Source organism: Abramis brama (assembly GCF_963993115.1).
Source record: "Abramis brama genome assembly, chromosome: 16".
Taxonomy (NCBI): domain Eukaryota; kingdom Metazoa; phylum Chordata; class Actinopteri; order Cypriniformes; family Leuciscidae; genus Abramis; species Abramis brama.
The window spans coordinates 14,792,353-14,818,330 of NC_139978.1; the positions used below are offsets into that span (position 1 = coordinate 14,792,353).

Sequence of the window (25,978 nt, forward strand, 5' to 3'; positions counted from 1 at the left end):
ACCACGTCTCAATGAGACTAGGTCTGACGTTAGCCAGGCTACAACTTTACAGTGATAACAGGAAAATAATGCAACAAAGTTTGTTGCAGCTCTAGAAGAAAATGTGTCGTTGTCCAGCTTAAGTAAGATCAGTGTTGATTCATTTCCATTGTAAAAATCATTAGTTATTAATTTAGTTCATTTATCTATACAGAAGCTCTAGAGCTGGAGAAACCCAAACCACTTCTATGTATTTCAGTGTTACGTTTTTTTCTTTTTTTTTAAGATTTCCTCAGCTTTGGAGGGTTTTGCTTTCGTTTCCCTCGCCATCTCCCTGCAGAATGACTGTCTGTTGTAGCGTTAATTTCAGTCCTACTTTAAAAGTTAAAAGAGTTAACTGGACCCTAATTTGAAAAATAAACAAACTAAACAAACTAAAACTAGCAAAGTAAGTGTAAAAGTTCTATGGATCCCATTAGAGGTCATGGTGTATGAAAAAATGAGATGGGAGGAAAAGTATGTTTGCACAGTTAAAAGTTTATGTTATTCTATTTTTGTTAACTATTCTAAAATGTAATTAATGCACCATCTGGTTTCTCCAGGCGTCAGTCAGTGTCAGGATACTCTTAAAGCTGGCAGCATTATTAAATTATATATCATATTAAAAAGAATCGATAAAAATATGTTTTGCCATATCGCCCAGCCCTATTTTAAAGGCTGCATGAACCAGAAATTCTAACCAGCTTTTCTTCCATATTGTGACAAATGTTGTGTTCATGTTGTTGTAATTACCATATTTTTGAGATGACAACATGCAACGTTCTACTTGTAGCCTACTTGTAGAAATTAAGCATTTCTATTACGGTAATTACGACATGGCGTGACACACCTTTAAAATCGATTGAAACAGATTCTCAAATGGGAATTATGCCTGGTACACACTGTACGATTTTGGGATGTCCCAGACGAAAGATGACCAATCATGGCAACTTCTGTGGTCATGGTTCCTAAATGGTGGTCCTACGTCGTACAGTGAGAAAGGTTTAAAGACAGCCGTTGTCACGATCTTGCGACCAAAGATAGCCTGTGATAATTTTCTGACAGTGTCAGAAATTTAGCATGATCATCTCACAGTGTGTTTGCTGCTATGACCTACGTTTATTGACTAGTAAAAAAAAAATGCAACATGAAATGGCATATTGATCAACGCGACATGGCGCTAAAACGTAAAACTACTTACATGAAGCTCCATTTACAAAATTAGCATGCCAGGTTGGCCTCTTTCCCCTAGCCATGACCGCATTCATATTCTCCTCTTTCACTTTCTCCTCATTTTCCAGCCCACATAAAAACCACAATTGCCAAAGTGCGATTCATCTTGCGCATGCTGAAGTGAGGAGATGGGGTGGTGGAGGGATGCTGTTAAACTGTCAATGAACGGAGGTAAGTTTGCAGTATATATATACACCTCTTACCTCGTTGATTGGGTTGATTAACAGAGTGTGTCCACTCGTGTCTAATTAGGTTTGATTGTCTGAATGTGCTCCACATGTGTTTAATTAGGTTTAATTATTCGAACGTGCTCCTCCCGAACTTTGTTAATAAAACATCATTTCTTCCAAGATCTATGTCGTACAGTGTGATTTGTAATGATCTTTATAGGATTGCCGGAATCGCACAGTCTGTATACAGGCATTTAATATTAGGGCTGGGAATCACTGGGTACTTCACGATACGATACGTGATACATTGTTCACGATACCGATAATATCACGATACTGCGATAATCGATATATTATCAGTAATAACTCACAATATATCATGTTTTAAGAAATAAAAAGATTTTTTTTTTTAATTAGGAAAATGAATCTCCATTTATTTTTTTGGATGAAACACAATAACAAAAACAACTTGTGTCTTATCAGTTGCAACAAAACAGTCACAGACACTATTTTTGTTTTGCTCGCAGATGATTTTTTTCACTCGGGAGAAATCGAGTGGAATCGGTGATGCTCGCATGGTTGTGGCTCGCAGCGTGTGAGAGGAATTACAAGCCGAGCCGAGCACGTTACGAGCACCTCCCGACCTCCCGATAATTTTTAAACATGTTTAAAAAATTCGGGGAGTCGGCCCGATTTTCACCAGCTGTCCCATATTGCCAAATCATACACAACCACGTCGATGGGGCTATACCTCAGTGGCAGCAACCATACAGCGTGCGCATACAGTGTAACTGTCACACACACACACACACACACACACACACACACACACACACACACACTTTTCTCTCTCTCTCTCTCTCTCTCTCAAGTTTTTATGTTGAAAGTAATGGCTACTGTTCTCTAGCCTGACTACGTCAGTCTTCGTACTTCCGCTCAATTTCATTTCGCTTCTGTACTCAGTCTGAGACAACGTCAGAGCTTTCCGTTTTCCTCCGGCCTGAAAACAGCCGGCCAATCAACGAACAGAGGGCGGGCTGAGAGCCGTGACGTAGACGCTGATTGTACCGTGGATGCGTAGATTTACTTCACATAATCTGCAAAAGTTGTTCACAGCCATGTTCACTCCGGTATTTCGCTCGATGGTTTTGTTTTCGCATCATACATGTGTTTACAGTGGAAGTTAGATGCGGCTGAGCATGCGCATAACACACGCCATAACCAAACGTTATGTGATTGGCTTACGGGTAACCAATGAGTTTAAGCTTCAGACTAGCGCCCCCAGGCGGTAAAGAAAACGTTTTTCTTTTACGGAACTCCAGACTCTCTCTACGAAGCAAAGCGAAGTAGCAGAGTCTGGTATTACCAGGCTAACTGTTCTCTGCTTTTCAACAAATCATTTGCACACACATTTATGTCATTTTTCTATCTGAAGCTTTGCCTGCATGCATGCAACATGACGGTCTCTGTACAGACACGTGTTTAGCGCAAAAGCCCACGTGATTGCTGCCGGCTCGGGATAAAATTCATGCAGGACAGTCGTGCCGTGTAGCAGCTGCTTTGACGCGACTATCAGTTAAACTGACTCGCAACGTGTGCAATATCACAACCTCCCGAGTGTCCGAACTCGCACCGTGTACGCCCGCCCTAACGGCTTTTAAGATCGATACTTGGCAAGAGCGCATCGAGAATCGATCGCGGGAGTAAATATCGCAAGATATCGCCATATCGATATTTTGGCGCACCACTATTTAATATTATGATTAAAGAGGTCAAGGTTTTGGAGATCATGAGGTTGAAGGAAAGGAACCCGTCTTGTTTCTCATTTAAGAACATTTAAACCATCTCGAGCTTCGCCATCGAGCTTCAAAGTTCGGTTTAAATCCAGCTTTCTGTGGTACACATGCTGCTTTTATTTAGCTTTACCAAAGCGAAACTCTGTCTATGCTATGTATGCGCAAGTTTTCGCATGTCTGCGGGATGCCCCTGGCAAACTTCAGTAGTAAAAGAGATGGTGAACTCTTGTTCAAAACTCAGTATTCCTCTGACCTCACACAAACAAAAAGCTGCCATGCAAGAGACAGATTCAACAAACGTACATGGCACACTACACCCTGTACAGCAGCAGCAAAAGCTGCTGACTATACACAAACACACAACCACATCCTGCTTCTCTCTTCCTTTTCCTTGTGTCATCCATTCTTTTTTGTCTCTGCATGCAGGATGCAATCTCATTTCTTCCCAGTATTTCTCTCTCTTTCTGTCAGTATTTCTTATTCTCCAGTTACACCTTTCATAAATGGCAGGGTGAAAGGTGCCCACTGAAGGTAATAGCAGGCCTAATCAAATTTCCCCCCACGAGAAGAGAACATGAGAATGTAATAAAGGAAAAGAGGTGGGAACTGGAGCGGATCAACCTGCCCCGTCGTCCATCCACACCAGGACCTTGTCCCCCCATCAGTGATGAAGAAAATGAAAAAAATGCAAGAGAATATTGAAGAAAGCAGAAACTGAATGACAGGTGTGGCATGGTGATGAAACCGATCCAACACTGGAGTAATGAGAAAGAGAAGAGATGAGAGAGAAGTGAGAAAAATGGAACGAGAGAATGACAGGGGGAATTTACTAAAAATTGTCTCTGCCGATAGTGTAATTTACTTGGACGTGCTGCGCTGTTTTAGCGCCTTGTTCACTAAAGAAAATTGCACAAACGTGATCACAAAACTGTGTGAAATGCAATTTGCACACCAATTTTGTGAGTCGGTCTGAGTCTAGTTTAATTGATCATTTTGATATATTAGGCTTTTATGGTAATTTCTTTGCTGATTATAACATCTAAAAATCTCAAATGTATTTTTTTCACTGCTTTTCAGTTTGAAGCATTTCTATTTACTTATTTATGTTTTCTGTTATTAAACAATGGATCCAGCAAGATCAAAAGTGACAGCAATGATATTTATAATGTTGCAATAGATTTCCATTGCTTCAAATCTATTCAATGAATTTATGAACAGAATTATGTGACACTGAAGACTGGAAGAAGGGCTGCTGAAAATTCAGCTTTGTCATCACATAAATTACATTTTAAAATATTTTACAATATTACTGTTTTGCTGTATTTCTGACCAAATAAATGCAGCCTTTCTGAGTATAAGAGACTTCTTTCAAAAACACTTAAATTGAAGCAGCCCCCAAACTTCTGAATGGTAGTGTATGCAGTATAATCACATGAATAATATTATAAATATTTATTTTATATCAATAAAATTACAGTAGCAAAAACATTGTTATTGTGAAAATATGAGGTTTTAATGTCAGAGCAGGCTGTGTATATAAAAACACAAATATCATTCATTATTCATTTCAATTATTAATTTCATTTACCTATCAATCATTTACCATGATCATTTTCAATGTGTGCATTACAATGAAGACTGAAAAAAACGTGAAGTATAAGATGTAAAATTGTGTACAAAGAATTGATCATGTTAATAATGTTTTAACCCATGCATCAAACATGATACACACAGCATTAAATGGCTAAAATGCCTAAAGTGTGCTTGACTACACGGTGCATCTAGATTAATATTCCCATATAACGATTCTCCATCATTTGATCTTTGTTTGATTGATTACTGCTGCCATGCTCTTTAGAAAATCTCTTTTAAAAGATAATGACTTAATTTGAATACTCACAGTACAGTATTATAGCGATGCAGAACGTGTCTGTTTAAACTGCATTGTGGGTGGTTAATGAATGAAACAAAGGTGAAGCAACTGTTTAGTAAAGTTGCCCCTGATATCTATAAAATGTGCTGGAATTTAACAGAGAATAAAACAGTAGAAAAAAAAACAAGATGTAGATGGAGAGCTGAAGCAATGAGGGAAAGTGAAAAAGGAGCCAGATGAAAGAGGGAAATGGATCATACACAGTAAGCTCAGTTGTGCTTCCTTTGTCTTTAAGAAGTGCCTGTGCCAGATGGAGAGATTAGAGCTCTGGACATCCCCAAAGACCCAGATTAAAGCTAACATGCTTTATTTAGCCCTAAACTCTTGGTCTTAGATCAATGCCAGACTGGATTAAACAGAAATTTGTCATGTGACATGACTAGGGACTCCCTATACAAAGGCAGCTGCGTAACTCGGTTAATATTCCATTCAGTTCCTCAATATCAGATTAAGAGAAAGCAAATTTCTGTTTGTCTGTGTGATTTTTACTTTAAAGTTTTTCTGGATTGATTAGACTTTGGCATCAAAGAATTGATTAAGCACAATGTTTAACAGCTACTTGAAATACTGTGAGTTTATATGCAGAAACGTGAACTACATGAAGAAAAATCGTTTTTTGTTTTACAGATAATACATGGACAGTTTGTACAAGCAACACTTTGCAAATTTGATAATCTTACATTAGGAAATCATTTTGTAATTATTTACTCACAATCATGTTGTTCCAAACCCGTCTGACTTTCTTTCTTTTTTTTTCTTCTGTGGAACACAAAAGGAGAATCTGCAGAGAATGTCTTGGCCGCTATTTTCCATATAATAAAAGTGAATGATAGAAGCAGCACCCTAAAATTAAAAATAGTCCACATGACTTGTATACTATTTCAAGTTTATATGTAAAAGAGCAGCCAACATATTCTTTTTACATGGATGAAAGAAAGTCAAATGTTTGGAATAACATGATGACATTTTTATTTTTGGGTGAAAGATTACCATAATTATAGGCATGATGCACAATACCACATGAATCCTAAATGAAGTGATCGGGTTGATGTGCACGTTTGAGTTCCAAACGTCACAAGTTTCAAATCGGAATTGATCTTTGACATGCAGAGTTGCGCACAGAGTTTCCCGCTGTTGGCGCATACTAACCATCATCTTATCATTGTTTCTTTTGTTAGTTTTAAAAAGCAGAGTTTATCCATTTTTCCAAATTTGGAGATGACGAGCATATGAAGCTTTGTGCCACTATATTTATCAAGAAGTAAAAAACGCCCCATTCCCGGACTCATTTATGACACTATATTCAACAACAACAGCTTGATTCGTGTGTCATATGTCATTACGCCATTTCTACGTTATTGCACATGTGCAAAACTTTTCAGTTTTGTTTTTTATTATAATAAAGTGTTTTATTACGATTGTGCTACTAGTAATTAAAAACAAATTTGTTTTTAAATGAAGGGAAAATCTTAAGGGACCCTGGATTCCCACAAATGTAATCTTAAAGACAGGCATAATTACGGCTTCTCAAACCAATAAAGTGCACCGGTAATGGGTCATTAATTAGTTTTAGTATGCCGTTTACACTAATGCTTAGTAGTCTGAGTACTAGGCATGCTGCGATAGTCTGTGTTAGCGGTGTTACACAGTGTTCAGCCGCACATCGATTGCATCACAGCGGCACCGCCCCACCACCGTCATTTCGATTTTTTTATAGAAATAAAAATCCTTTATTTCAGTTAGAGAACAGACGCTACAATTAAAAACTGAATGTGTGTGCTCAATTCATCGTGAGCCGAACGAGAGTAGCAGGACTGATCAGCAGCAGGAGTCAGATTTAATTTGTCATGACGAGAGTGAGGTGAGCTGACTGACAAGACGATGGCAGAAGATTTGGTTTCAAAGCCAAATGTAAAAGCGCCTAGTCTACTTGGCAATATTTTGGATTAAAACTCAATGCTAATACAGGGTGTCTACAAATATAAACATATATTCCCTTTTAGCTGGGCATATGGCATTTTCATTATGGGCTGTAGATTTAAGGCCAAGAAACCACAAAAAAGAAATACCATTTTAAAACTCCCTTGGCTATGTCCAGGTGAGTATGCGTGTTATTATCAGACACTGCCTGATAACACCGCAGAGACACCGCTAATGAGATACACAACTATTGTCGTTGGTAAAACAGTACAAAAACAGTCAATATTGTGTCTAAGTAATTTAATATTAATTATACTTGTTTAATGAACTAAAATCAATGCAACATTTGCAATAGTTAGAATACTCAACAAAATAGCTCCCTTGTCATGTTGTTACTTAACTATAATATATGTTATGAATAAAAAAAAAACATTTAGAATTTTTACCTTAGTACATTTCTTCTGTGAGTTTCTGCAAGCCTCAACGGCGTTATCAGAAATCAATAATCAATCACTGTTTATGTAATAAAATCAGAATCATTCTCACATTTCAATGCTTCATTGGTTAATTGATGGACATTGGGTCCGTCAGACTGGAGACATTTTAGCAGTAATGTGACCAAAAATATTTAATTAATTATAAAATATAAATTAAGATCCATCGAATCTGAATTTAAGACTTTTTAAGGCCTTTTATTAGGAAAACTTCATTTAAGACTTTAAGAACCCACGGCCACCCTGTAATAGAGAACCTGCAAACATTAATGAGGCAATCTGTAAACTTTGCCAGATGAATGTGGCAGCATCCGGAGGTAACACTTCTAATTTACACATAGCGCACCACAAGAATGAACCTGTCGTGCTTATTCGTTTTGTTATTAAAGCTGTCTTATTCGTTTTGTTAATAAAAGTTCTCTGTTTAATATAAGCGAGTTTGTCCTTGTACTATTTTGTTGTTGTGTTTTTCATTAAGCATAATAATGAAACCACCATTCAAACAATTGCCGCTAATTCGAAAGCATAAGAAAAATGCGCACGACCACACGGGCATTCATAAGCGATTTAAAAGCGAGGCGGAAAAGATGAAAAAACATTTACTTCAGTGTGAAAAAATAAACATTTTGTACGTTTAAAACTATTCAGTTTTGGTGAAATTAGCCAAAAAAAGAAAAAGAAAAACTTTAATTTATGAGACAGACAAGTTGTGTACTGCGTTGCAAAAGGTCTGTTTACTAGGGCAGTTTATTTCTGCAATGCCAAGCTGAGCTGAGCTTCATGATAATGCTGGGCTTAATCTTTCAAGTTTACAGACTTCCACCAAACTGCTTTTAATGCGGAAAATTACACCTGTCAGTACAGAGAACAGTTCATTAACACTATTTCCAGATCTGTGGAGAAATGCGATTAAGAGCATGATGACACACACAGACTGCAAATCCACACTTAATTACGACCAGTGTGTTTTTTACTTCTGCATCCATCAACACGGTTTCCTATTTTCCAGATTAATTTAAACATGCAAATAAGATTTGTAAATGGATGACTCAACTTTTGGACGAAGAAAAATCATTGATTCAATAGTTGGATCATTGATTCAATATTCTAATAGAAAGGGAAAAGGGAGATGCATTGTTAACTAGTTCCTATCTGCCAAGATTAATATACACAAGCAGGCATAAAAGCAGAACAGCTATTATTCAAGTAAAAAGCAATTGATACTAACTCCCTCAGAAAAATGTGATGATTAAAGCTAAAGAGTATTACTTTTTTTTATGTTACAATACCTATTTGAAAACAGCATTTTTTTGCATTTCCGCTTGGTCAAACTAACAGAATGGAAATGAAGCACTTCAACTTTAATTATCCACTGGATATATTTTCGTTCCGCTTTTAACTACTTCAAAGTAAAGTACTGTATGTTCCAAAGCACACTCTTAAGTCCATCACATGGCATTAAATTGCTTCCTTTAATATCTCTGTTGATGTCCAGTTATCCTAATCCCAATATTACTATTTGATGAGTTGAGGGAAATCGTTATTTAAACACATTAAACATGTACAGTGACCCCAAAAATGATTTGGACACTTTTGAAAAGTTAAATCACACTTAAAGATGTAAAACATCCAACACGCAAAACCTTAAACCAAAAGACATCTGCAAACAAATGCTGCAAGAGCTTTTCTCAGAACTAACTTCACTTTTCAATCAAGCCCCAGGTCGTTTTGGAGGATGTGTGCAGTCCATTAAAATAAAGGCCATTATTCTGCTATGTAATGCAAAGATCACCTGTGTTTCTCCAATATGGGACACTTTTAAGTCCCTGTAAAAAATTAAACTGTGATTTGTACGGTAAAAAAACGGCAGCTGTGGTTGCCAGAACTTTACCGTCAAAAATACGGTAGCAACGTTATTGGTTTTACAGACTTAACTTAAAATTTACAGTAATAAACCGTATTTTATATTATCCGGTATAATGTGAATTTGCCATCCTATTGAAGCATTAATATCTGTTTTGTACCATTGTAATACACTGATAACCACCAATCACAGCAGTGATGAGAGTCACATGATCAATCAAAGCTCATCACAAGCACCTCTTCCACAAGAAAGTTAATACTAACATATAGAAGCTGCACAGTGTCATTCACACAAACATTAAACACCATCATGGTAACAGATGAAATTTTAAAAATGCAATAAACATTAATTTAACAACATTAAATGTAACATAAAACCCTAATGTACATAACTGATTAGAAAAAATGAAGAAAACTATGAAGAAACAGTTATTTCAACAAAAATACATCAAATGTGAAGTGTCACACAGGGAATTGTGGGAATGTCAATTTATGTTTTTTTCACTGTAAATTATAAAATGAGTTGTTCTTTTTCATGTTCAAAAACTGTAACTTTAACGGTATTTTACAGTAAAATTACATTAAATGTACCATTAGATCTATCACAGTTATTTACCGTATATAGTACGGAAACTTTCTGTTAACCAATTAACAGTTTTTCACTGTAGCATTTTTACAGTCTTTTACCGTTAAAATTACGATCATTTTTTAGTTGATTTGTATTATTTATTTTTTACTTATTACTATTTGTTTTACCCGTGTCCCAGAGACAGATTTTCTAAATAATTTTTTTTTTAAATCATCTTAAAAAAAAAAAAATTATTAACGAAGATGAACAAAAAAACTAAAACTGGCAGCCCTTCAATTTTGGTCTAATATTTTTTTCTCACCAAAAGTTAGCTTACTTGTTTGCCAACGAGATAACGTCAGTGAAGAGTTTGAGATGAAACTAATTAAAGAGTTTCAAGACTCTTTTTGACTTTTTTTTAATAGATTTTTTAAAAGTCCACAGGACCAAAAATTACCATAACTGAAGAAACACCATCATAAATTTTTTAAGCATAAGTGTCATAATATATTTTAAGGAGACAGGATATGACCTCATATTCTCTGTCTGCAGTGAAACAAACAAAATAATTTTTTAAAAACGCCTCTAATGAGTGTACATGCTAATGGACGAACCTGAGACCAACAAGGCAACAACAACATACAAAGCACTCATTCAGAATGCTGGTCTATACTATATAGCACACCACAGTAAGTAAATTACAAGAGCTTGCACTTGGGCAAGTTAACTGACCTCTGTCCATAGCTGGACTCCTTACGGCGACAATGCAGGGTCACAATCCTGTGACCTTCTGTTCTGACATCTTGACTAACCATCCAGAGCGTGGGGTTACTGGGTCGGGCGCCAAGGAACGCCACTCCGTCTTTTAACTTCACCCTGCAGTGTAGAGAAAGACAAAAAGAGAGACAAACATCAATGAACAAAAGCCTGTATTATTCAGAAAGTTGTTTCTTTAAGCAGTTTTGACATTACTAATTGGTTGAATCAGGCATAATCTTAATATACATAAGGGCCAATGCAAAAAAAATAAAAAAAATACAAATAAATGAAAGCAGTTACTGTATTACACAACACTTTTCATTGCCATAGAATTGGCATGGCAGCAGATTAACACAAAACACAGTACTTGTACAGATCATTCTCCACAGGACCTATCGCTCTCTGTCACCAATCCCAGCATTACACTAAATAAGAGATTTATACAGAGCTGATTGAGTCCTGCAACTAAGTGCTTTAGTCCCTCTATGGCTTACACTTGACTTACTGGAGAACAATCCATGTTTGTATTGAGCATTTAACCAAACACCTGATTGAAACTATCATGAGCTTTCATTTTTGTCAGCTCAAGAGCTCTCTTAAGAAAAAACTGTAGCAGGTTTTGTGCCCAACACTTGAGTTCTGGATAATCTCCTCAGATCTATACAGGGCTAATATAAACACGGCCTGCTTTAAGCACTTCAGATACATTGCTTCAATGAGGGATTTTCAAGTCAGAGGATTCAGTTTTCACATCAGATAGTAAAATGACTTTCTAATACTTTATATCTAAAACAAATTGTCTACATAAAATCCACAAATCTGTTTCAAACAGCATTTTACGTGGGTCACGACTTGTGATTCAGCTAAATGTCTTGTGGACAGCAGTTTTTTAATGATGCCAGCTATTGTTTGCGCTCAAATGGAAGCAAGCAAAAACTCGAAGCATCTCTGAATGAAATGAGTAATAAAACTAAATGGCTTTTATTTAGCCATGAAATGTGTTATTTCTCCATAAAATTGGTTAATAACAGATGTTCTAAAATGAACTACATATTAGATACAGAATTTGTTTTTACTATATGTTCATCTCATTGTTCTTTAATCATATTAATTGTAAATAAAATAACTTCTGAATGATTTTTAATTAAAATAATTATACTTAAAATAAATATTGACATACAGATAAAATTATTTTCATGCAATGGCCGCTACAAATAACAGGCATCAGGCATCAGATTTTCAGCATCGTTACTGCAGTCTTCAGTGTCACATGATCCTACAGAAATTATTCTAATATGCCGATTTGCTGCTCAAGAAACATTTCCTATAATTATCGATGTTGAAAACAGTTGTGCTGCTTAATATTTTTATGGAAACTGTAATTTTAACAGGATACCTTGATGAATGGAAAGTTTAAAAGAACGGCATTTATTTAAAATAGAAATATTTAGTAAAATTATAAATATTTTTCCTTTTCTTTTTTGCCGTCCGTGCTGCTAGTGCGCGTCACCTCTTTTTCCCCAGTGAACATTCACAATGGAAACTCGTGATTACCATTTACCACCTACAAGGGGTCTCTATAGCTACTAGTAGGACACAATAATCCACAGCCCGTTCTCATCCCAAGTCGTCATATACCTACGCTTTCAAAATTTCTTCAATATCTGACGCACAAAGCACCCTTTAGCGTCCATATGAGACGCATAACCCTACCACAGACCTAAACCTACCCATAACCGAAGCGTCTCATATTGACGCTAAGGGTGCTTTGTGCGTCGGATATTGAAGAATGTCTGAAAGTGACGATTTGGGGATGAGAATGCGTTGTAATCCAGTACTGTGCACACACCCAGAAAAAAAAAAAAAAAAAAAAAACATACAAAGGAATAATAGTCTAACTGAAAGAGGTACTGGAGAGAAAGGAGTAGAATTTAGGCCAATTCACCCAGACACACTAGCGTGTCATTGGTAATGAAAAAACAGACTGGATGTGAGCTTGAATAGATTCCATTCTCCCTGCGCTCTGAACCGCTCAAGGCCAGCAGAGGTAGAGAGCAACAGAGGTACAGGCCGACCATAAGCCGGTAATAGGATGACAAATGGCCGGCAAACAGCCAATCAAAAGGCTCAGTTGGGGGTGGGACCACATTAGCATGTGACAGGGAGCCATAATTGACCCTGGGGAGATAACAGATGGAGAGGGACCCAAAATGAGAGAGGTCTAGCTTGGCCACATATCCCTCATTACTAGCCTCCTCTGATCCTTGTAGACCGGTCCTACAATTCATAATTGGTTTCACCACTGGATGTCAATGCGCGTTTGTTCAAGCACACAGTGTTTCATTAAATTTGTTAGAGCTGGTCTGTGAACAGATGTGGTCAGACGGAGAATAATGAGCTGAGTGATGGCAGAGCAGGTATGGGAACTGGAAATATCAACAAATATATCACTATGGTTTGCTATTGTTTATCTTTACTCTCCAGTCTCAAAGGACTAGGGCAAAGGACAACTGCCACTAAATCTACAGTTGGTGTCTGACCAACATGGTGGATATTTAAATGGTGGCAGATTGTGGTGTCACAGTACATCAACTCATTACAAGAACGTATTCCTCGCAGAAGCATAATTCCCCCTGTGGCTGAACCCAAGTTTGCAGCTGATGCTCTTTGCAAACTATGACTCTGCAGCTCACATATGAGTACAACAACAGACAAGTCACCCATAATAAAATAACTTTTACTTTGTATGCGGATTGCAGACTGTAAAACACTAGCCTATTTTATTATTTTTATATTTTTTTCAATCACTTTTTTTGGTTTCACTTTATTTTGATGGTCCCTTTAACACATTCTGTTTACTATAAGTAACACTGCACCTACATGTCTACTAACTCTCATTAGAGTATTAGTAGAGTATTAGTAGATTGGTAGGTTTAGAGTTAGAATAAGTTGACATGTACTTGCAAAGTTACTCATAGTCAGTAGAAAGTCTGTTGGAGGACCATCACAATAAAGAGTTATCAGATATTAAGCAGACAGTACACTAATACTCTAATGAGAGTTAGTTGACATGTAGTTGCAAAGTTACATATAGTCAACAGAATGTTCAAAAGGGACCATCAAAATAAAGTGTTACCCTTTTTTTTTATTACATGTCATATTTTATTAACTTTTTCCCCACCTGCATTTAAAAACAGCCAGAGTTTTTGGTCATTTTCACACAAATTTCATGGACCCCAAAATATTTTGTTGTATGAATATCTGAACAAGCAATATATCAAAAGAACAGACTGTCCGCTTTTAAACAACAACAACAAAAAAAAAAATCAATTTTAGTCAAGCTACATGCATTCTTTTTTTTATCAACACTTGAATATTAGTCCAGCCATTTTAAGCCAAAATGGGGGTCAACCTTGAACAAATTGCAACAGAAACAAACTCAACTGATTTTGTATCCTCAGTATGTCCTGAGTAAGGAAAAAAAAAGTCCCAAAGAATCCCATTAGGGGAAAGTTTCGAAAAAGACCCAAATACATTAGGGTAAAGTTTAGAAAAAGACCCAAATATAGCCTATTCATACGCCTATTCATTCTTTTTCTTACAGGAATAGGGTAAAAATTTTAACCTTTAGATATCACCATGAAAATTACTGAGTTGATTACTTGCATCAAGACAAACAAAAAATGTATTACAAGTTTTTTGAAACTGTTTGTTAACATGGACAAACGGTGCATAATCTAATTATGTATGTGCTAATTTGCATAAATACCACAACAGATCTAAACATTGGGTATAGCCAGGTGAAAATGTCTTGTTGAATCTTGTTGACACATAACAGTAAAATACTTGATGTTAAGGTCTGAATGAAACCCATTTAGGCTACCCATGAACATTAATACAGAGGCAGGAAGAAGTACTTTAAACCAGCCAGTAATGTTTAATTCATCAACCAGTGACTTGAAACTTCTGCGCATTCACAATAACTGGGCTGCTGTACAGACGTCCGCAGACCCTCCTGATGACAAAATTGATATGGCCGAAGTGTACTTTGGACTTTAGAGCAATGACACTGACTGACATCATTTCATCTGACCACAGATTGTTGTTGTTTTTGCCTACACACTCCGAGAACCCACTCAAAACAGCCTTGCGACTCCCTTTTGGGACGCCAGCGAATGACACAGACTGATACAGAGAATAACTCCCTTTGGAGTGGACTTTGCAACTTTGCATACCTTTTTCACGCACAAACAGCAACATTACACAATAAAGAAAGCTGAAAAGGTAAAGCATAACAGGTCCTCTTAAAAAAAACTCCATCACACTAATAAGGTTCATGTTTTTGGGCATTTTCACTAATCCTGGCTATTTGCACAGTTTGTTAAATTCAGAAGATCTGTGTCCTTTTCAGGTGTAAATATCCTGAGAAAGGTTCAAGGGCCCATCACAGCTTACAAACGCAGAGTGAAATGGTCATTCAAAGAGAGTGAATCACTGCTGTGAAAGCATGCGGGTGAAACATCAGGGGCCTCATTTATAAAACTGTGCGTAGGATCCTTACTAAAAGTGTACATGCGCCCGAAAGCCAAAAATGGCGTAAAAAAATAATAAGACTTATAAAACCGTTCGTACGCCAGAACCTGCGCAGAATTCACTTTATAAATCCCAGTCAGCGGAAGATTGTGCGCACATGCGTCTCCTCCCCGAACAGTGTTAATTTCGTTAACGAAAACTATGACGAAAAATGTTCGTTGACGACCTTTTTTCCCCTGACTAAGACAAGACGATGAGAGACGACACCCACGTCATTAAACGATAACTGTGACTATATCAACACATGCAATATCGTTGACGAAAAAGACGAGACTGAAATGCGTTTAAACATTTTTAAACTTAACCAAAACCACTTGTTTGTGTCAAATAAAGGAGACGACAACACATTGACTGTTTTTTACGAGCGTTCATGCTTACGGTTGCCAGATTTTAATAATTAAATCCCCAGACAGAGCTTTTCTGTTAAAAGAACACGTTTTCTACCCGGTCTTTTCAATAGTATCTGGCAACCATGCGCGCGCGCTCTCTACACTGCTGAATAAGCGCGGATGATCTGAAAACAACACAGACAAGTAAACTGGAGTTTAGCGATCTTCATTTGAGATTTTCTACTTAAATTAAAGTGTCTTTCAGTCGGTCTGTGTTCTGCCACGAGCCGTTTGCGCTATCTGTGCTACTAAATCTGCGATCAAAATATAGGCTGATATCCAGTGTTTTTAATGTCGATCATATTATACGAGCAAGAATGCAATGTTTCCTTAATATCCACACGATTTCAAATGAGACATTGATTTTATACAACAGTTCAACAAACAGAAGGGTAACATTAAATTATTTACTACATTTAAAACAGCATTGTCATAGGCTTATTGCTCTATTTTGCAACGAAAGCCACAGCAGAACTGCAGCACACAGCGGTGATTCGTGAACGATTTTGTGGCTTAGAATGAATCGTGAGATTCCTGACCCGTTCATAAAAATAGCAGCTTGCTTCCTTACTGAATGAATGACTCACTCATAAAGACAGTGACTTACTACTGGCTTTAATTTAATATTTTAAAAGTACCGGTATCACTAAGTTTTTACCATCATTGCATATTTATTGAACATTGTTTAATTTAAAAAAATATATATAAAAAAATATTGTCCCTTAATGGAAAAAGTGTGACTGCAGTCTAAGTGGAAGAGAGGGGGTACCAGGGGGTAGGGCACTCTAAAAACCACTGAACTAAGGAAAAGGGGTATGTAGAATTGCACAAGTGCTACTGCTAAAGAGTGCAATGTCAATACAGCCTGTTACCTTAATTTACATTTCTCATAAGCTTAATTGAATTGGCCTAGAGATAAAAAAATAGGACATTTTTTGTCTAAAGACTACATATAAATAGCTACCAAAATTAATGCAGTTTGACTAAAAGTTGACAAAAAACGCAATGACTTTTCGTCAACTAAAACTAGACTAAAACTATGAAAGACAAAATGACTAAAATGTGACTAAGACCAATAAGTATTTTCGTCTCAAGATGAAAACTAAGACTAAATCAAAAATGGCTGCCAAAATTAACACTGTCCCCGAAATAACCATATGGAGTTTACAACGCCTAGTTTTACTATGCATATCCTCATCTGCATATAATTTGCATAATTATTCATCCACGTGATAACGTTTAACGGTACAAGACACATTACATTAATAAAAATCAAGTAGTTGCCTATCCTTGCCTTGTTTTTGAATACATAAATCAAATAGTGTAAAAAACATTTCAGAGAAATGTTTTTCTCAATCTTTTCCACTGGCCGAATTGTATTTTTAATTGATTTCTATTTTTAATGGAAACGGATAGACCTTGTGCATTATTTGCACTAAACTATTTTCTCAGACAATCTGGTATTATCATGATAAGCAATTTTCATGTGGTTATCTCTGTGGTTAAAACATTAAAACACAGCACACCACAGGAAAAGTGTTCAAAAACATTGCATCCACAACAAATATTTCTATTGATTGAATCTAAAAAATGTTGTAACTTCTCAGTATGATTTCATGTTTAAGTGTTTAAATATTTGAATGGCATATTTAATCTAAATGTTTATATCAGAAGTAAAACATAGTTTAAATCATTATTTTATTTATTTAAACTGCGTCAGTTTCACTAAACGGCCCAACGTGCTCGCTGGCGCGGACATTTAAGAAGGGATGGATATTTGCTTCAAGTGACAGGCTTGGTGAGTGAAATTATATTTGTATTACCTTTCTGTAGATGTTTAATTTTCTTTAGATTTTCTGTCTAAAAGTGACCAAAAATACACTAATCTCCAGCTCACCATCGGTGTCGCCAAACTGCTCCATCTCCAAAACGTTCGTACGCATGGGTCAGAGTTTGCGTGCAGGTGCGCAAATTTTCCCGTCAAGTTTGTTTTTTATAAATCACAACTTATGCGACGAAAGTGGCGTACGCCTCTTTCAGGGCTTGTTTTGTGCATACGCAACGGTTATAAATGAGGCCCCTGATCACTGTGAGAGGTTTGTGTTTCTCAGTGGGAACTAAACTAATTGGAAAGTAATGGCACCCCTCCTTGGAAGCTTTCTTTCACAGAATTATTAATGTTTCAACTATTTCTGCTCCTCTCTCTCTCACTCTCTCTCTCTGGTGGATTCCTCCATACATAATGATGAGATAAGTGAGATGGGAAGTTGCTCCCCAGGTAGCAGTATGAGAAAATAAAAACACCAGCATAAAATTCAATAAGTCTTGTGTCTGAGTGCTCCTGGGAGTCCCTCTCTGGCGGCCCCCTGCCTGACTCTCGCTACACACACACTTCTCTTGTCTGTCATCAATTTAGTTGCAAAATACACACATACACAGTCAGTGAAGATTGTAAAAGGCCAACTGAACTACTGGCCAACATCAACTGAAACAAACATCCTCAGTGGTCCCTAAATCCATTTGTTTGTTTTAGGAAGACAGCAGAGTGACAGGACAGACACATATAGGCCTACCTAAATCCAATCATTGGTTAACTTTTACCTATACTAATACTATACTAATCTAATAAAACTATAAAAAATACTCCTGCAAGGCATTTTAGTGTTTTATTTTGGCATTTTATGTTAATAATATAACTTGCCAAAGGAATATAACTGTCCTACATATTATAAAACAATCCACGTATCTAAACAGATTTACATCTTAGATCAGTTTGGATATAATACTGAAATTATTTATCAGCAGAATGTTTCATTACCCTTGTGCAAAGAAATACACTTTAGCATACTTTTAAAAAGAGTACTTATTATGGAAATATTATACTTTAAATGAATGCACTACATCAAGTGCAAACTGAATGTAATGTTTTCGGACACTTAAAGGAGCCGTATGTAAGATTGTGGCCAAAACTGGTACTGCAATCACTTTCAAATTACTGTAGAGCGGTGTACTGTATTTGTTTTAAATGCAATTAGTTGGGCTTAAAGGGATAGTTCACCCAAAAATGAAAATTCTGTCATAATTTACTCACCCTCGTGTCGTTCCAAACCTGTATGAGTTTCTTTTTTCTGTTGAAAACAAAAGAAGATTTTGAAGAATGTTGGTAACTAGACAGTTGATAGCCATTGACTTCCATAGTATTTTCTTTTCCATACTATGGAAGTCAATGGCTACCATCAACTGTTTGGTTATCAACATTCTTCAAAATATCTTCTTTTGTGTTCAACAGAAGAAAGAAACCCACTTATGAAGGCGTGATTTGATCATTCATTTGTATTGTGTACAGGCGAATGTACCAGCAAGCATTAATGGTATAAAAAAACTTTTACGTTTACATTAGACATTTGTAATGATGAAACTGTAACTTAGTACTTTTAAAATATAGGCTATAGTCTATTAACTTTAATGCAACATGTATATTTAACATGTACTGTATATTATCAAATAGCACAGTTAAAATTATAATCAAGCACTTTATATGCTTTGATGGTATACATTAAAAAAAAGTGTACTTTTATAAAGCATGACAAAGGTTACATAAAACATTATTATTTAAATTTACTTTAAAATAAAACTTTTTTTAAACTATTATAAAGTGCAGTTTTTAAAAGAATACTTAACATATCAGTGTCATTAAAAGTGTCTCTTAAGTCACTTTTGAGGGCATTTATTATGTATTATATTTAGGGTTTAAAATGAACATCCGCCAAATGCAGGTAAAAATCAACTGTGGCGGGTAACACTGTCAAATCACTTGCCAATTTGGCGGGTTACTTATTAACTTACTCACTTTGCTGGGGAAGTTTGTGTAAGCCAAATCTGTTTCGATTTATCATAAATATTCAACTCATGAGTCAACGTTATATATTAAATACAAAGTATTGCGCAGAATCTGCGCATATCTGGCTTAGGCTGAACAAATATGTCACTATGCAACAAATAACAGCGCGCTTGTTCATTTGCATTTAAGCAATAGTGAAGGTTAAAAAGCATTTGGTTAACAGAAAAGAGATTGTTATTTTACATGTTTTTGATGTTCTTTATACTGTATTGTACGGTGGCCGAGAGAGCTCAACGCGCTGCAACTGAAGAAAACACATGCAAATAGAAAAAACACCCGCAAATTAAGAAAACATCTTCATCAGTTTCACAACACATGTGTGCTCCAAATACTCACAACACAACCAAATACAGAAACGCGCTGCAAAAGTTCACAACACAACCAAATACAGAAACGCGCTGCAAATAGGACAGAACACAACGGAAATGTTTCCGGGGCGGGGAACCCAAATAAGTGACGGACGGACGGCTGGGATGTGCTTATTGCTCGTGAGCATTACCTGTGCCCTACTCTCTTAAAAGGGCAGACGGCAGAGCCCTTGAATTGGGCACTTTGGAGGGAGCGGGGCACTTGTGTGCCATGTTGATGAAGGGAGCAACCAGAGAATGTCTAAGCAACGAAAGACAACGTAATTTCCTCATTATTTTCACCTGGGATGTTCCCGTGACAACGCAGCGCGTGTCCATCAGCTGAATAGCTGTTCTTACCAGAAATATAGTATTATTGCTGTTAACATAACTGTTGCAAATAAATATACATTTTATACAACAAAGTTTTTAAAATTGCGTTATATCTGTGTGTGAGTGTCTCAACTTTAAAACTTGCCGTCTCATATTTGGACCCTAGCTGCATTCTAACATTTCTTATGAAACTTATTTTAACATAACATGACAAAATGTGTACAATGTAACTGATGTATAGATTAATGTCTTTCCCTCATGTTCTTTTTCTCTATCTTTATTTATTTATTTTAGTCTTCAGCTCATTGTTCTTTTTAGTATTCTTATGACATTGAACATATTGTAAATACATTTTGTATATTGTATACAAAGTTGTATGTCATAAACGTGTCATCTCTGTATGTTTTGCAAAAAAAATAAATAATAATAATAAAAGTAGACCGCTGTAAGCAAGTCCCAGCCGGGTCCATCACTTATTGGGTTCCCCGGAAACATTTCCGTTGTGTTCTGTCCTATTTGCAGCGCGTTTCTGTATTTGGTTGTGTTGTGAGTATTTGGAGCACACATGTGTTGTGAAACTGATGAAGATGTTTTCTTAATTTGCAGGTGTTTTTCTATTTGCATGTGTTTTCTTCAGTTGCAGCGCGTTGAGCTCTCTCGGCCACCATAGTATTGATCTGTCCAACTAAAATACATTTTTGGTGATGAGGATGAAAGAGGAAGGGAGGAGATTTTGTTTGAATAAGAAATGAATGTATTAAATCCAAATTTATAGTTTTAGACAAGAATGGGTATTGTTAAAAATGAATGTATAACTTTGAAGAAAGGTTTTGATCCACTTCAAATGCTGACTACTGTATAAACTGTGACGTGGTTAATCTGGTTTATTTATTTTCTTTTTCTGGCTAGAAGAAGTTCTGAACGGCAAGTAACTTAAAAATGTAGTAACTTGAGTGAGTAAAAAAGCATTCATTTCAAACCCTGATTATATTACCTGCAAGTACAGTTCATTTTAAATATAGGCTACTAAATTTAAATATAGGCTAAATATTTCAATATAATTAAGGGCGATTCTTTTTAACAAGGTAGCTATAGCCTATATATCACTTGTTGTTTAGCCTACTCTCATGTCGCTTCTGTCAATCAAGTTGATCAACAGCATGTAGCATGTAACGTTAGGCTATTGATAGCCTCACGCTGAAATAGCGTCCACGATATTCCTTTGCACTTGAAACAAAGAAATGCAGGGATAAACAAAGCAATAGGCTACATACCGTTATACATACAGACGGTTGGTCTGGGAACGCCCTGGGAACCCCCGTCACGTGATGTGAATTTAGCCCGTCGGGGAAAACATTGCCTTGGCGCTAATTGAAATACAGGACAATCATGCCAAAGAGTTGCTGTGTCATTTTCTGTACTGCCAATAAACAAACAAATTATGAAATGAAGTTCTACATCCTTCCTACATCCCTTACGAAAAAGAACTATAGTAATCCTATAAGATTTCTATAGTAGTGTATAATACTTATGTGATGTTCTGTAATACCTCTATAGTACTTCTATAGTATGTCCCAAAATACTATAGTATTCCTATAGTATTCCTATGGGATTACTATAATATTTTGTCCCAAAATACTACAAGATTCCTATAGTTGTTTTCATAAGGGATGTCTCATTCACATTAGCGTTAGCAGCTGAAGGCTCGCTTGATAGGCCAATCGCTATGTAATGACGCGAGCCGTTAACCTATGGAGTAGTTCGAGGTCTACACTCAATACAGACTGCAGTCTGTGAGTTAGGGATAACTGTCAGCACAGTCCCTCAGCAACTTCGTACTACTGATCACCGTTTTACAAAAGGATTAATAGTTTGGAGTGAAGCATACGTACAATTGGTAAGTGACAAGGTTTTATGGAGTTATAGTATGCAACATACGAAAGTTGATTGAGTATAGGCTAATGTTACCGCTACAGCTACCGCAATGTCTTACCTGGAGATTCAACCAGATAATAAAATATGTCTGGAAATGACACCTCCGGCCATCCGGCCATTTGGTCTCCGGTCATTTTTTTAGCTTTTAGTATGAATATGTTAGCCTTAAGGTTATGAATAAGCTGGTGTGTTCCAAAACAATGACAAAATTTGCATTTAGGAGATATAAGCATTCAGAACTTATACAGTGTCTCAATTCTGCTAAAATGGATCACGGATTTTTATTACATCACTGCGGACTTCAGCTTCTCATCACATCTTCTGTCCAATCAAATGCTCTCTAGAATCTAAAACGTCCCGCTCCCTAAATACCAGATGGCCAATGCAACCGTTGACTTGTCGCGGAGCAATATCGAAGATTTGTGTTCGGTCGCTCAAACACTCAAGTTTTATTCTGTTTTCCAACTCTACACTGGTTAGGAATGAAATGGCTAGAATTTATTCAAATCTCTGCTATTGAATCCAACATATCATCAGCGCTCAGATTCGCTGCCATGGTGCTGTCAAGTATGACTTGCAGTCTGTGAGGTAAACTAAACGCTATTGGCTATTTGAAGAGGGGGAGGGGCAATTCAATATGTCCTGCCTTAGCTTCCTGTTTCAGTGGAAATTACGTCAATGCATCATACAAAGCTGCGTGTTCCAATGCACTTCAGTGGGCCTTTAAAGTGTTGCAACGATTTAACCTGCAAAAAGAGTCACTGAAAACATGGAATCAGATTCCAGTACTGAAACAAACTGTTGAATACAATATGAAACAATAAACAAAAAACAACAACAAAAAAAAACATATATTACCCATAACAACCCATACCATAGTTTTTTTTTTTTTGTGTGTGTGACTAATCCAGTTTTTTGATTGTTACACTATCCATAAAATAAAGATAAAAAAAAATACTAAAAAAGCAGGGATATGACTTCAACAACAAAAAATACGAGGTAGAGGAGGTGTAGCATTTAATGGTTAATCAAAGAAATCTCAAAGTTGTGCAGTCACACACTGATAAAACCACTTTAATTCCAGCGCATCCATGAAAGTCATTTGCAGCCCTGATAAATCTAGGAAACTCAGTGATGCATCTCCCCAGACACATTACAACACGAGGTCCCCTGCCGTCTCCCGTCAGACCAGACAGAGACACACTCACTTGGCAGATGCTCTGTAACAGTGGTGACATCTGTGAAAGCCAACAGAAGGGCAACGAGGGGTGACTGAGGACGTTAAACGGGGGGAGATTCTGCTTTTGTAGTTGTCAGTGTTCTGTTCTATCTATGGCAAAGTGCTTCTGTTGTTTCCCCATTTTGCTGAGGGCAGATGTTTTTGTGCATGTGCATGTTCATCAGGGAATATAACTCCTTAGATTTGCTGGTGTACTTCTGAGGTAAAGTTGTACGTGTGCGCGTTCCTTCTGTCTGCTTCCGAGTTCCCAGGGCGTGACTCCACAGTCTGCTCTGTAAATCGACATCTTGTTAAGTCAATCTGTTTCGCTGCATCTTCTCCCTCTCCCTCGCTCTCTCATTCCACTCTACTGCAAGACAGATTGTTTGTAAAACATACACATTTATCATTTACACCACTTGTTCATTTCACTATATACATATATCATTTCCCAATATGAAATTCACTCCATACAGTTGATGATTCCTTCATTTATGCTGTCTATGCCAAAAATGTAGATCATTCATAAACACATTATGATTCCTGAAGTGCTTAGAATGTAAAAAGCAAATCTGTGAGTGTTTTAAGGGGCACTCACATCTGCAGCAATCAAAAAGGTCCTCATACTTGAATAAAATCTGTTATAGGACATCAAAGCAGCAAATGGGGAAATATAAGTCTATTTCACGCCTCTATAAAGAATAGGGCACTGGTAAAACATATGTACTATAATAAAATAATAGTGGTATATGTTACTGTAGATGCAGTGACTAACAATAAGTGTGAAGACAGTGGAGATGATCCATTTAGGCAAGACGGAGAGGAACTTATTAATGTTACTGTGAGCAATTTCACTATCTATATGATTTGTCTCAGCCCACATGCGGGATATAATAATAAAAAAAGATGAGTGGAAAATGATGATTCATGCATTGATAACCATTCATCTTGTTCATGCTATGATGTATTATGCACTGCTGAAATTTATACACAAACGCTTTCCCCGCAGAAATTTAAGCAGCAAGAAATCTTCTTAGTCAAAGTAGAATGACATTATTTTTTTTTACAATACATCTAATTTCCGTCTTATAAAGATATTTATAAAATTATAACAGAATGCCTGTTTTCCCACTATTTTTTTGTGTGTAAATATTAGACATTAACAACCTGAAACACAATGATAAAGTGACGGTTCACTCATAGTTACTGCAGTCAGGAAACAAAAGAATAGGAATTATCATCAGCAAAACTTGAGATGGCTCAGCGGCTTACACCAGAGCAAGTACTGAACACAATCAAATATTAGTGTCACTGTCACTTGATGGTGGTTCTGGTGAAGAAGCTGTCAGTGATCAAAATATTGATTTTGAAGATGTTGAAAATTATAGTTTTCAGAAAATGTTTGAGATCCTGAATATGAGCCAGATGCTGAATATACTGGGAAATGAGCTCTGACAAGGACAGTGATGATGGTATAAAACATCTACTCAAACTGAACCTTTCCAAGCTAAGAGGTAACAAAATATGCTTTATTTAATTCTTCTGTAATTGTTACTCTAATATCAGGAGAGTTTTATATTATTGCGACAGGTAGAGATTCATCTGTGTTAGATATAGATCTGGGTCGCTAAAGACCGAATAGGTAATAATGACTGGCGAAACATTAATGCATTTAAGGGTTAAATTGTAATATTTCACAATATTACTGTTTTTACTGCATTTTTGATCAAACAAATGCAGCCTTGGTGAGCATAAGAGACTAAACCCTAAACCTAACCCTCACAGAGACATTTTTACATTATCACTAAGCATGTTTAGTTGTATTCTTGCTCCCCAGGAATGTTGGCTGGTTCCCACTAATTGATTTAAGGTTTTACTGGCCTTGGGGAGACATTCAGGTCCATCCAAACTCCCAACACACACACACACACAGTTTTATAATATTCTGCTTCATTCAATCACTGAGCAATATACCAATCCGCCTATAAAGAATGAATAATTCAGCAACGTCCCCCTCCTTGAAACTATCCAATTCACCAATGATTGTCAAAAAGGCCCCTGAAACCCCTGAGGTGTGACACTTAGCCAATAATTCACTCCTTTCTACTATATTTCATTAATATCTGTTGTATCGTGTTTAAAATTTATGCACAAGTGTCTTATTGGAGCTTGACTGTCAGGACCTATTGTAGTTCCCCCGGGATCCTACAGCGGGAGAGATCTCTTTTTAAAATGTCTCAGTATTTTTTTGTTTGGGTCCATACAATGAAAGTTCAATGTTGTTTTGTTCCCCATGACTGTCATTATTAATACCGTCTTTAAAGTCATCAGGAAACGGAAGTTGTGATAGATTTTTCTTCCTTATTGTGACAAATGAAAAAATGTAGGGCGGGACTTGATTTTGTCCATGGGGAATTGATTGGATGGGTGTGGTTTATTGCTGTGATGTCATGTGAGTGACAGGTTCTCCCGCCCTCAAGCCAGTAAACGTCATCAGAGAAGAGATG

The 25,978-nt window shown here is 36.6% G+C and overlaps 1 protein-coding gene across 1 annotated transcript in view; it reads right to left on the bottom strand.

The window, feature by feature from the left end:
• The window catches only part of LOC311066220 (transmembrane protein 132C), a 320,252-nt gene that overhangs the window by 119,517 nt on the left and 174,757 nt on the right, over positions 1-25,978 (bottom strand). Inside the window, exon 3 of the mRNA XM_084087267.1 lies at positions 10,728-10,871. Within this exon, the coding sequence (XP_083943393.1) occupies positions 10,728-10,871 (144 nt within the window). The remainder of the gene's footprint in view (positions 1-10,727; positions 10,872-25,978) is intronic.